At 34.8% G+C, this 13951-nt stretch overlaps 2 protein-coding genes across 2 annotated transcripts; one reads left to right on the forward strand and one right to left on the reverse strand.

Moving 5' to 3' along the window:
- Nucleotides 1-1132: 1132 nt before the first annotated feature.
- On the reverse strand, nt 1133-11838 carry LOC117780521 (intraflagellar transport protein 140 homolog). The gene is given in 9 exon segments (XM_034617078.1): nt 1133-1686; nt 2502-3494; nt 3497-3575; nt 4401-4940; nt 5599-6389; nt 7220-7796; nt 9248-9740; nt 10137-10732; nt 11642-11838. Coding segments are annotated over 9 exon segments (4587 nt in total). The 5' UTR covers nt 11789-11838; the 3' UTR covers nt 1133-1315.
- Nucleotides 11839-12616: 778 nt separating this feature from the next.
- On the forward strand, nt 12617-13815 carry LOC117780781 (ficolin-2-like). The gene is made up of 3 exons (XM_034617437.1): nt 12617-12701; nt 12766-13526; nt 13585-13815. Exons 2-3 carry the CDS (start codon nt 13217-13219, stop codon nt 13665-13667), a joined length of 393 nt encoding a protein of 130 aa, XP_034473328.1. The 5' UTR covers nt 12617-12701; nt 12766-13216; the 3' UTR covers nt 13668-13815.
- Nucleotides 13816-13951: the final 136 nt, after the last annotated feature.

Genomic DNA, 13951 nt, shown 5'->3' on the forward strand with positions numbered 1-13951 from the left:
AAATTATTTGAATTCAGCGCGGCTTTCCAAGAAATCATTGTGATTTCATAGCTGTGGTCGCATTTGGTGCAAGTGATTCACACCCAGACCCCCTTCCCCCCTCCTTCTCCTTCTCCTGTACCGCCCACCCTGTCCTTGTCTTGAGTGTTGTGTCTGGCGCCACAGTTATTATGACTGATAAATATATTTTTATTTATATTTATATTTGGATTTTGAATTGCCTTTCACAATACAATGAGATGATCAAGCGACCTGTTGTGCTCCGAGCTTTTACTATTTTCATTCACAATTCGCTTGCCAAAGTGTAAGTGTGTGTGTGTGTGTGTTGAAGGTGTGTAACGTATCTCTCTCTCTCTTGCTCTCTTTCTGTTTGTGAATGATCTTGTGAAATTCCAATTGCTCATTCATAACTTGAAGCTTGTTGATTTTTTAAAACATTTCATGACGTCCTAATTACAGTGGAACTTCTATTTACTAAATTTCTTTCTACAATAAGGTTCATATCTTTTACTTTAATATTAATAATTATAAAGTCATTTATTTTTGTTGTTAGTTTCAAAACTTGTTTTCTATATTTTTTTTGAGTTTTTTATAATTCTCTTTTTTGGAAGTGAATAAATTCAACTTATGCCAGTTTAATGGCTTACTTTAGAACCGGAGGGCATATTTAATGTAACTTAAATGTAATAAATAATAAATATGTAAAAAACAACAATTATTTAAAAGATAGTATAAAAAATGGGTTATTTATAAAAATATAAAAAATTTATGTGGTTTCAATGTAAAGGATAATTCAACTAGGGAAATTGCTTAACAAATTTTCCTGATAATATTCATAAACCGATAACTGAATATATATATTCATAAATAGATAAACTTTATCTTGTATAAATATTTTTCCAATAAAGAAGTAGACTGATTCCGTGCGAATTTCCTATTGGAAAGTTCCACTGTAACTGATAATTTAAGTATAGAAAATACTTAAAGACTCAGACTGATAATATTCATTATATATATTTATTTATATTTTTCCCATAACGATGTAGACTACTGATCATTCCGTGTTAATTCCCTATAGCGAATTTAAACTGTAACTAGGGGAACTACTTCAGGAATTAGACAGATAATGCGCTTGAATAGATAATTGCATTTATTACTTTCACTTGTTGATTCAATTAAAAGTAAAATCACCTTGGGAAAAGTATAAGAGGGAATCACTCTAAACCAGACTCCATTCTATATTGATATACATATAGGTAAATTGGACTTTGACTTGGTGTGAATAGTAGATAAATATATGACTAGTTGTTGGTGATTAGTGCAGTTCCTCCCTGATTTCCTCGTCATCCGCCTCGTCATCACTTGTCGATGTTGTTGTTGTTGTTGTCGTCGTATTTGTTGTTCTTGTTGTTGTTGTCATTGATATTGTGGATGCTGCCGTTGCCGTTGTCGAGACGTTAACTTGACGTCCTGAATTCCAGATGAGTTCGAAATCCAAATCACATTCCTTGGCCACACGTTGTACCAAGGCTCTATCCACTAGACCGGAGGCACTCCACGAATTATCCTTGACAGCCAGTTCCTTTAGGGCTCGTCCTGCTTCGGGAAACTGATTGGCATAGACCAAAGCCCTCACCAGCATGGCCAGTATGTGGGCGTGGCGTATGGGCGGCAACTCTGGCTTAACTGGAAGTAAATTTATTCGCTTATAAGAGTGTTTTCAAATAATACTAATGCCATTAAAATTGCGTATAAAAATGTTGGAAACTACCAATTAAGATATAAATTTATATTAATAAACTAAAATTAATTTAATAATTTAAATCATAAGGAACCAGTGTCGAACTCAATACACTACGTTTTATTTTAATGCATTTGTCATTTTATTATAGTTTGTTTCAAATGTTTTCATATTACTATTTTTTTTCTTTAAATTAAAATTATAAAAAAGAGTATGAATTTATAAAATTTGTAATTTTTGCATTTAATAATTCAAGGAATACTTAATTTAACGTTGATATTTAAGTTTTTGAATAAATCAAAGTGGTTATATGTATAAAAAAAAATGTAATTGAAAGTCTAAAAAGTTCAACCATTTAAAAATGTTAGGAACCGAAAATAGACAAAAATTCCAAGTAAGGAATTGCAAAAAAAAAAAAACAAACAAAAAAATTTTCAAAATGAGAAAAATTAAAAGACATGCAAAAAATATGAAACAAAATTTGTAAAAATTGCTGAAATAGGTTAATGGGATAAAGCTTTAAAAAAAAAAGATAAAATGAACAACATGCACAATAAATATAAAACTTTAAAATTGCAAAAAAAACAAAATGCTAAAGAATACTGAAAATAAACCCAGAAAATAAAGAAAATTGCAAGCAAATGTAACAATTATAAAAAATAATAAGAATATAAAAATTAAAGTGTAATGAAATCCAAACATGCAAGAAGAGCAAAAATAAAAAATTAAATTTCATTTAAAGTTGACGCATTGCACTCACTTAGCATGGAGCGACAAGCTGCAATGACGGCCAGATTATCGCCAGCTCGTAGCGCCTGTTGCATCTCCAGAATGGTCTTCACATCTGCCACAGTGCGTTGCAGATTGTTGTAGGCGTGCTGGGCGTGGCTGAGCTTCTCGAGGCACTTGGCCGCCTCCTGCATGGCAATCAAGGCCTTCTCATAGTCCTGATACTCCTCGATTTCGATCTGAGCACAGATGGCATAGAAATTGGCCAGGGAATCGAAGGCTTGTCCCTTGCTATAGAAGCTAACGATGTGCTTGAGGATGCCAGGATCACTTTGCCAGTCCAGAGATTGCAGATAATTGGCGGCCATAATGTAAATCTCACGTTGTCGCGACATTGTGGCAAAAAAAATGATTTTATCGGTATTACCCGATTTCAAAAGTGATTTCATGGCTCTGGCTTTATCACCGGCTTGTGTAAACTTTTTGGTGGCACTGTGATAGTCGCCCTGCTGCTGCAACAGTTCCCCCAACTGCACCAGGATGCCCAAACGGGTGGCTTCCGTGAGATCCGCTTTACTGGGAGTGAGCATTTCAGCGAGCTCCTCGGTTACGGGTACTCCCTTCTCCACACAGATATTCAAGGCACGCTCCAGGTGCTTGGTCTTGGCCAGCAATTGTACCGCCTTCTGATGCTGCTCGATGCTCGTAAAGAAATCCGCACAGCGATTAATCAGCTCCGCATCTGATTCCGCATTCAATTCCGTGGCAATTATCTCGAGTATCTCCGGCTGTTGGGATTCAAAGGCCATTTCCAGTGCCTTGTGGAGCATGCCAGCCCGATGATACAGTTCCACGGCATGCTTGAAGTTGCCACATTCCTCAAAGTAAGCGGCAGCAATCGCCTTGTCCCGACTGCGCGATGAACTGGCCACCGTCCAGAGCTCCTCCTGGAAATCGTTCTCCTTGCAGATGCGTATCGCATTGCTGAAAGTCTGCGCCCGTGTATAGAACATGATCGCCTCTGGAACTTGCCCACGTTCTCGTAGTGTCGTCCAAGGTGATAGCAGGCGGCCCGGTCTCCCGACTGTCGGGCAATCGCATCCGCCTGGTTTTAAGAACAACGATACTCACATCGGTATTACAAATATTCAAAATTATATACCCATTAAAAAATTAAGATATACCGAGGTGTTCCAGAAACTTAAACCAACCAAAACCAAAATTATATGCTTTTAGTTGGTCTTCGTCTGCTTCTGGAACACCCCTGATAAGTATATAATTTTTTGTCTTTGAATTTAAAGCTTTTACGAAAACTGCTGCATACTTTTAGGCAGTTGGGTTGATTAAAAGCACAAACATTTATACAGGTGTGTTCTACTAATCTCTAACAGCGCTAAAGCAACCCAAAATAAATTGTTGGTGTTCCAGAAAAAAAGAAACCATTGCTTTCAAATGTCTAAAAAATTCTTGAGAGATTTGACAAAATTAAATATATATATATAAATTAAAAATCTTTAAATTGAATAAAAATTCATAAAAAATATGTTCGAAAATATTAAATCTCTGACATTTTAGGAACATTAACATTTCGAACAGTTGTTTTCAAAAACATTTCTCTTCAAAATCACTAGAGATTTTTGGAACATACCTGATTACAACTTTTATTATTGATTTACATCAAAGAATTTCATCGAAAGAAATCAAGAAATTATAAATCAATTTCAATATTTATTTGAAAATCATATTTAAGTAATAAACATTGAAAATAAAACTAATTTTTCCAAAATATGAAAAAGTACAAGGGGTTACCAGAAATATAAAAAATGCTAAAATACAAAATTGATCTCAAGATTTAAAAAAAAATTGAGAATAATTATTTAAAAATAAAATAGTTAAAATTAATATTGATAACATCGACACCTATGCTGACCTTGGATATCTTGCCCAGATAACAGAGTATCTTCACCTGGGAGAACCAATCCTCAGCCTTGCTGTACACGGCGAGAGCAGCGTCCATATCGCCGGAACTCTCCACGTATTGACCCCACCACTTGAGCAACTTGGGATCGGTAGTTGTTTGAATATAACGCTTCATGGCCAGGGGATTCTCGAGGAGCAATTGTGTGATATTCTGCACGGGATTCTGTGTCTTCTCATAGTACTCGAGGGCACCCTTAATGTCGCCACTTTCCCGCAATGCCTGCGCCTTTTGATAATACGTGTGCTTCAGATGGATGCGATCATCGGTCTCGGCCAGCTTCAAGGCCTCATCCAACTGACCCGTGGACTGCAGCAACTTGTTGAGCAGATCGTGTCGCTTGCAACGCTTGTAAAGATCCTTGGCCTCCTCGATCATGCCCAGCTCGATGGCCAGCACCGCCACCTTGGCCTCCAGCTCCAGATCATCATCCTCCATGGCCTGACGCAGAGCTCTCACCGATCTCGCCTGCTCCAGATGGCCCATGCACACCTTGGCGAAATATAGATAGCCACAGATCACATTAAAATTAATATCATTTTAACAACTATGTAATTTTAAATTTAGAAAAAGTTTGTTCAACGTTAAACAATGTTGGAAAAAAATATAATTTTTTAATTTTGTTGGAGAATCAAATTAGTGATCAAAAAATGATTAAATTGACATTGATAATAATGTATATTCTTAAGTTCAGGAAATTATGTAACGATTTGATATTTGTTAACAAAAAATTTCATTGAAGAGAAAATTAAGAAAAATGTGGGTGGCTAATTTTTAAATAATACAGATATAAATGTATTTATAGAGTATTAAGTATTAGAGTATTATGTATTAAGTATACATCCATATCTAATATACAATTATCGATTTAAAATTTCCTGCGTAGTCACAATATAAATCAACCCAACATTTTTTCTTTTTCTCTTGCTGATTTATCCTCTTTCTCTCTATTCTTTTTTTTTTGCTTCCTAGATTGTATTTCGTAGATAGTTTTATATTTTATAGATACATTTTGAATATTTTTATATATAGTTTTAAGTCTTCTGTATTCTAAAGATAATTTCACATGTTTTTTACACTAGCTGTATAAATAACTGAATAGATACTTTGTATCTCTAAATGAAATTTATTTGGGATCTCTTTAACACACCTTGGCGACATCCAGGCGATTCGTGTGGACGCACATCTTGGCCAGATTCGTCCAGATGACCTTGGAGTGAATGGAGCGCACACAGCGAAAAGCCAAATCCATTTGTCCCTCGGCAACATGCAGACTGAAGTTGAGCACCTGACGACGAGTGACGGCATCGCATTGCTGGAGATCGGCGAAATCCTGCAGTGCCTGCTCCTGGACAGCATTCACTTGGAGACAGACAACGCTGGGCACGCACAGATTTAAAAGCTGAGCGCCTTGCGATATCGATTGTGTCTCCAAAACATTTAATTTCCCCTCATTCTTCTCGGAATAAAACATGACCAAGATCTGGGATTCCACATAGTGACTTGGAGTTGTCTGAAGCTGTCGACTTGGTTTCTGCAACAGCATAATCATTGACTTGACCTCCACGGCCAGCAGACGTGGCTCCTCCGTATCCCAGAAGATTCTCACAGCCAGACTTGATCGACTGCTTGACTGGGAGTCAGATTCTGGCTGAGATTTGGTCAAATTGTACTCGAAGAGATTATTGCGCTCAAAATCCCAGCAATAAATGGCAGCACAAGGCGTAAAGCTGCTGTTGGCTATAACCATGGCCAGATGACTGCCCAAACTGTTGCACTTGACCAGAATGAACTCGCCAAAGTCATCAAAGATCTCATGACCCGACTTGCTGGGAAACAATAGCTTGGGATCATGACGCGTCACATCATAAGCCTTCACATAGCCATTCATGGTGAAGACTGATAGATAACAGCCAGTTAAATCCATGCCAATGATCTTGCCTTAAAATAGTTTTGAAATAATCAACATCAGTTATATTTCGATATGAAAAAATTATATTAACTTTACTTACAAGAATCAAGGAAATTAATATTTCTTATAGTATAGTTTTATTTTTAATATTTATTCAGAAATCATTAAAAAAATTATTTTTCGATCAAAGTTTTTAAAAACTTTTATTTTGATTTTTTCATAAATGACCATTAAATTTTTATTTTGTACGAATAACTCTAATTTGCAGTTATTATTTAAAGTATTATTAATTTTTAAAAATTCAAAATATTATATATTAGAGTTTATCTTCAATAATAATAAAAAAATTAAAATTTAATGATAAATTATATTATTATATTATAATTTAAATAAACCAAAGAAAAAACACTATTTTAAATTTTTTTAAATTATTCTTTAAATATTGAATTTTAAAAAACAGAAAACAATAGTTTGTGGAGTTATTCTTCAATAATGACAAAAAAAATTAACATTTGATGATTATTTATATTATTATTATTTAGAAAAACTAAACTTCAAATATTATTATAAAATTTGTTAAATTGTTCATTAAATTTTAAATGGGATAATAATTGAAAGTATAAAAATTAATTTATTTTAATATATTTGTAATAACTTCATTTTATATTTTAAATATTTAATATAAAGTTAAATTAAAAACTTAGCTTTAGCATTAAAAATAAAATTATAAATTTATAATTTAAATTTAAGAAGATACATTTGTAAATAAAAACAACATCTCCTTTTACATATTTTTTAAGTAACAAGTGTAAAAAAAAACTGAAAAGATATAAAGAGTTGTAGTTATCAGCGATCGTACCTTCAATATCATTGCCCATAATCCTGTGAAGAATTACGCCTCCCACGGAGTAGACAACAATGTCACTGGAGTTGAGGCAAAAGATGTTTTGATTCTGCAAACAGAGTGCAAGACACTCGGCGGCAAATGTCTGCATCAACTTGATGCTAAGCGATGGAGAGGATGTGGAACCAGCGCCAGATGCCTCGAGAATCTCCTCAAATTCATCCAGACTCTTTTCCACCTTCTGCAGACTGTACGAGGAGATGGAGCGTCCATTGCTGACCACCAAATTGAGTTCGTTGAGTGCCAATGCAGTCACTGCAAAGTCCGCTTGCACCGTGCACTGTCTGCCGCTGCAGTGCGTCAACTGGACACACTTGGCCGAGCTCTGCACGGCCCACAGGCTGCGGGTGTGCGAGGCGAGCAGCGGCTGCTCCTTCAGCATGAAGACACTCGACAGACAGTTGACCAAGATGCACGGTTTACTCAACTCATTGAATCCCCAGGTGCAACTCTTGACGGCTCCTTGACGCGACAGCGTCGATATGTTGCCCAACTGCCAGGCATCCTCGGGAGCACCCACAAAACAGCAGAGCTATAAGAGATTGCAAGCAATTTAAAAAATTTAAAATTACGGTTGTGGTAAAGTTTTTAGGTCAAAGAGCTGACCAACTTCCAGTTGTCCTAACTTCATCAAAACTGACCCGATTTTCAAACGGAATGTCATTTTGATCATTGTTTCGCCTCTGAATTCATTCTGCATTCAAATTTAGTTCATTTAGAAAATTTAATTATTTTCGACAAAAACTTGATTTAGATGGTAAGGGTCCCCCCTTTGAAATTTCGAAAATTCAAAATTTAAAATCTCAAGTTTTCACTTTTAATCAACTCCTTATATCGTAATTAGTATAAAACAACACTTTAAATTTGATTCTGAGACGTTTCATTTTCTTGTAAAAAATCATGTCAAAATTATGTAAAATTTGGACTTGTAAAGTTGCTAAGTCAAAGGTTTGACCATTTTCAAACATTCATAACTTGATCAAAACTGACCCGATTTTCATGCGGAATGTCATTTTAATCATGTTTGGCCTCTAAATTAATTCTGCATTCAAATTTAATTCATTTAGAAAATTTAATTATTTTCGACCAAGACGCTATTTTGATGGTAAGGGTCCCCCCTTTGAAAAATCGAAAGTTCAAAATTAAAAAATTTCAAGTTTTCACTTTTAATCAACTCCTTATATCGTAATTAGTATAAAACAACACTTTAAATTTGATTCTGAGACGTTTCATTTTCTTGTAAAAAATCATGTCAAAATTATGTAAAATTTGGACTTGTAAAGTTGCTAGGTCAGAAGGTTTGAGCAACTTTGAACTGTCATAACTTGATCAAAATTGATGATTTTCAAGTGGAATGTCATTTTGATCATGGCTTGGCCTCTAAATTTATTCTGCATTCAAATTTAAATTTTTTTTTTAAATTGAAATATTTTCGACCAAAACTCGATTATATGGTAAGGGTCCCCCCTTTGAAATTTCGACAATTCAAAATTTTAAATCTCAAGTTTTCACTTTTAATCAACTTCTTTTATCGTAATTAGTATAAAACAACACTTTAAATTTGATTCTGAGTTTCATTTTCTTGTAAAAATCATGTCAAAATTATAATTTGGACTTGTAAAGTTGCTAGGTGGGGCTGACAACTTTGAACTGATAACTTGATCGAAACCTGATTTTGTATTTTGATCATGGTTTGAACCTCATCTTAATTCAAATTTTGCTTCAAAAATATTATTCCTCTGGATCAAGGTATTTAAAAGTTGTGTTTTGATTTTGTAATATAAATTTTAAATTATTGCTAAAAAAAATTGTCAATTGATAAAAGTGGATAATAATATCTAAGTGTAGCTAACAAATTGATTGAATTGAGTTCAAAAAGTGATTTTAATCAAAATTGATTCATTGCAATGCAATCAGCAGTACAATCATTGATTTCTAAATAAAATAATGATAATTTTTTGTAGTTTTATTAAAGCAGCTCACCGTGCGCTTCCAGGTGTAGAGACTGCCCAAATTTGTGGCTGCACAAAGGGTTTGATTACTGTTACTATAGGCCAGACAGGTAAAGATCTCATTGGAGGCGAGCTGTGTATATTTGGAGACCTTTCTTGGCAAGTTTGCGTTGCCATCGCTGCTGCTCTCCGGGCTGAAGAAGTTGCCCGTGGAGTTGTTGTTATTGTTGTTGGAGGAGGATGTGGCATTCCCCAGACTGGACAGAGATGAGCTTACACCCGCCAGATTGGAGCTAGGTAAATCCATCTTGAGCAAATAGTTATCGCTGTGTTCAATATCCCAGATGCGCACAGTGAGATCACCCGTGATGATGGCCAGGCTGTTGCCAGTCCAGGTGATGGCTCCTTGCTTTCCAGTGCCACGCCCACTGAGCTTAACGCGATCCAACTCCGTTAGAATGCCCGTAGACTCGACTAGATAGAGGATGATGGTCAGATCCTCCAGCAGACAGATGACAGCATCTCTAAAACAAAGAATGTTAAGTAAAGTTAATGAAGTAAACAAGAAATTAAAGTTATATGAAATCAAATCGAGTTTTATACCGATAAAATAATTATAATATAAATAATTAATAAATCAAAAAGTTTCGTTTATTTTTCCAAAATAATTTCAGTATTAAATTTAATACCGTTCGTCACAAAATTAGATATTAGAAATTTTGGGGCATCTAGACTTTTAGCTCGTGAAAAGGTTAACTTGTATGATACGTTTTTTATTACTATGAATTTCAAACAAAAAATTCATAAATATTTCAAATATTGTTATTATAAACAATTTAATTATTATAACTTGATCGAGGGTAAATTAATGAGGCATTCCAGACCCCGTAATGTTTATATGTATTAAAGGGAGCACTTGCTTCTTGGGATGCCACAGCATCTGGACAATGGAGGGCTGATGGGGGCCACTCTTCATCACCTCCGTGCAGCTGCCGCCCTGGTTAATGTAGTAGACGACACCGCCCTGGGTGCAGGCATAGAAGCAGTGATTATCCCGCACCGTCGAGTGACCACGAGCAGCAGTCCTTGGACGCCAGTTGGTGAGAGTATCGAGTGCGTTCTCATCCCCAGCGACGGCTGCCTTGGCCAAACTTGCCATCTCCTCGCGCACCTCGCTCTCCACGGTGCGGCGAAAGCAGATCAGCAGGAGAGCCTCCCTTAGATCGTGCGAGAACATGGTAAGGAATTGGTATTGGCCATCGCATCGCCAACCAGTAACCAAACCCATTGCATCCGCTGTGACCATTCGCCCGCCCTGTTCACTGAACTCCAACAGAACAATCGCCGCCTTGTGGGGACCACTGACACTGGCGAATTCCCGATGTCCGGCAAACCACACATGAATGTCCCCATGCTCCCAGCCCGTGGCCAGCAGCGCCTTCTCCGGATGCCAACAGAGCGCCGTCGCCTGCGATGTGGCGTGAACTGGATACGTCACATCTCGCTGAGGCTCGCCCTGAAATTGGACAAATTATTTCGATTAACTATAAGAACTTCTGTAATACTAATATCAAAATTGTATTTAAAAAATGAGTAAGACCAAAAACTAAAACTTAATAAGGAAACGTAAATTTTAAAAATAAAAACAATGCAATTAGACAGTATTCTATAAACAAATCAAATACAATAAAAAGAAAACATTTTTCTTAAATTGAAATTAGTTAAATTAATGACTAAGCAAAAATTAGAGAAATCACCACTAAAAATTTATTTTTGAATACCAAAGTTAGGAGAAATGTAACAAGTTGGAAATATTTTTCAAATTGTGGTTTTAAATAAAAATCATTTTAAATAAAATCTTGTATTGTTTTTGGATATCAAAGTTGGTAAAAATTTAATAAGTAGGAAATATCATTATATTTTGAACGGCAAATTTGAAAACATAATAAAATTTAAATTTAAAAAAATTTTTTAATTATTTAAATTAATGTGAATAATAAAAATTGAAAGTTATTATTATATTAAAACTTTTATATAAAAATAAAAGCATTACTTTAATATTCAAATTTATTTTAAAAATAATCTAAAAAGAATTTAAGAATAAAAATAAAAGAATTACCTGCCTTAAAAAATTAAAATAACAATAAATTTAAATTATCTTTTGAGCATATATACATTTTAAAATGCATATTATAAATATATCAACTGAAAGGTAGAATTAATTCTACCGACAATGAAATTAAATTAGAGCTTGATTTTTCAAACCTTATCTAACATATTTATCTTTGCTGATCTTCATTTTGCTTCCATTTCTTTCATCTTAATCCTTATTTGTAAGAATTTTAATATTTTTCTGTCTTTTTGAATTTCCCATTACTTACTACTAGTAATATTTTATTTGATTGCGTTCCACTGTGCAGCTTACCGTGTCCGCAAATATTGTGACGCTGCCACCGCGTTCCTGGCTATAAGAAGCGACCGCAAACAAAGGTTCATTTGGATGCCAGCTGCTAATCGTGCTCACTGCATCCACATCCAGAAACTCAATCTTTGTATCAAAATAAAGTGTCATCTCTGCGACTTTAACTTGGCTAACGCTTTAATAAAATGACAAATGTCCCAAACAAAGCGTTGGCCACAACAGAAAACAGTTGCCATGACAATTTCACCCGGAAAACAGCAGTCTAATTACAGCAAGTTTGCAGCCCTGGTATTGATGTAAAATAAAAATCATCTCCAAAATTAAATTTCCCTCTTGAATATTATATTTTTGAAATTTTTTTTGTAATTGCTGTTTGGTGATCTTTCTATAAGCTCACCAATAAAATATAATTATAAGAAAAAAATTTTAATTAAATTTAAATTTTATTATGTAATAAAGAGCTGCTGTATATATTTGAGATCATTTTTGTGAATATTAATAACGTGCTATGTACAACGAAGTAATACTTTTCATACTTTTTTATATATATTGCCGTATTTCTTAATCAAATACGAAAAAAATAACTCAATACAGTCTGTTTAAATCTAAGCTAAGTCACAATAACAATATTAGAATTAATTTGAATTTGTCGCTAGGTTGCCAACAGAAAGATAAGTATATTTCCTAAACTCTGCAGTTCATGGTCAATCTACAATAATACGTATGTAGAAAATAAATTTGTTTCTAGGTTATTCTCTGATTTCAAGTCTTGTTTTATTACAAACGTTGCCGGGGAACTGGGAACTAAAACTATGTAAATGTAGATTAGAATATGTACATAAGTATATACTTATGTATGTTAATGTATTGTGTATGTGGCTACGATTATCGTTTGAAAATTTATTTCTTGGTCTCAAGCCAAATTTCGACTCACTCAGTCTTTTCTGACATGCAGTAAGAATCAGTCGCTGAAATTTGATCAAAATAATTTCTTTAATCTATTTAATAAATATTTCCACATTGACTTCTTACTTTCAATAAGTTCTCAATTATCAGAGTTGAGGTAAGATTTTTTGCAAATATCGAAAACTATCAAGAAACTAAAAAATTTTTTTGTGGCGCAACAGGAACAGGGAAAATTTAAATATGGACTTGTTAAGGAATCTGTAATACCTCAAATTGTGTTGATCCAATTTCTTACGAAGCCCTTCTCTTAACTTTCTCTGTAGTTCCAGTTCCGCTCTTAGAGATTGAATATCTGTTTCCCTATCAAGTCAATCTTTCTTCTGTCGTTCCAGCTCCGCTCTTAGAAATGTAAATCCATTCAGAGAAATTTGTAAGAGCGGAGCTGGAACGACAGAAGATAGATGAACTTGATAAGGAATCAGATAATCAATCTTTGAGAGCGGAGCTGGAAAGACATGGAAACTTAATAGACGGACTTTGTAAAAAATTGAATCAACTCAATTTGAGTTATGGAGTCTACGACGTAATCCTTCGATGCAGAGTCTTAAGATGGCGGTTGGACGATCATCCTGATGCGGATAGACGGAAGTATGGACTTCTATCGGAACTGCGATGCATTTCTTCCTGGGATTGGATAAGATCCATGCACTAACGGCAGGCAGGAGTCAAGAGTTGCTTGTGGTCCTCGAAGATTTTAAAGGAAAAGAAGCGTTTGAGAAGTATGAGGAGTTTGCCATCGGAAACGAGCATCAACAATATGTCCTACTCACTCTGGGCAAAGCCAGTGGAACGGCGGGGTTTTACATCGTAGACAAGCGGCCGGGAAATTTTCAACCTATGATCGAGATAATGATCTTTGGCCAGGGGATAACTGCGCCAAAAGATTCACTGGCGCCTGTTGGTACAAGGATTGTCAAGACAGGTATGACGTTATCTTAACTGATTGTGAAAGCTTTATTTATAAACTTGAATACTCACAGCAATTTGGGCGGAAAATATGGTGACAGCTACATGGGCAAAGGCTTCAATTGGCTCACTTTTAAGGGCTGGGTGTACTCCCTGAAGAAAGCCGTGATGATGATAAGATCGAGAAAGTGATTACTAAGGCTCTACAATATTATAATATGTTCCGTCAGATAGATTGTAAGTCTTGGAGATTCCTTAGTGTTTAATCTAACATAAATATATGCCGAAAAATCAAATATTTTTAATACATTTAATTAATATATTTCTCGCTCTCTTAAAATTGAGATACTAGTTTCTGTGTGAATATTGAATATTCTGTATTAAAATACACACACTAATTTCATCAAAATCAAATGAAAATCAAACATTTTAATAGCACTT

This window comes from Drosophila innubila, assembly GCF_004354385.1.
Source record: "Drosophila innubila isolate TH190305 chromosome 2L unlocalized genomic scaffold, UK_Dinn_1.0 4_B_2L, whole genome shotgun sequence".
NCBI classification, from domain to species: Eukaryota; Metazoa; Arthropoda; class Insecta; order Diptera; family Drosophilidae; genus Drosophila; species Drosophila innubila.

Excerpts from the sequence above, each read along its gene's own strand:
- LOC117780781 (XM_034617437.1), top strand. The coding sequence starts at position 13,217 with ATGCATTTCTTCCTGGGATTGGATAAGATCCATGCACTAACGGCAGGC. Across the intron at positions 13,527-13,584 it reads TACAAGGATTGTCAAGACAG|CAATTTGGGCGGAAAATATG; the intron begins GTATGACGTTAT and ends GAATACTCACAG.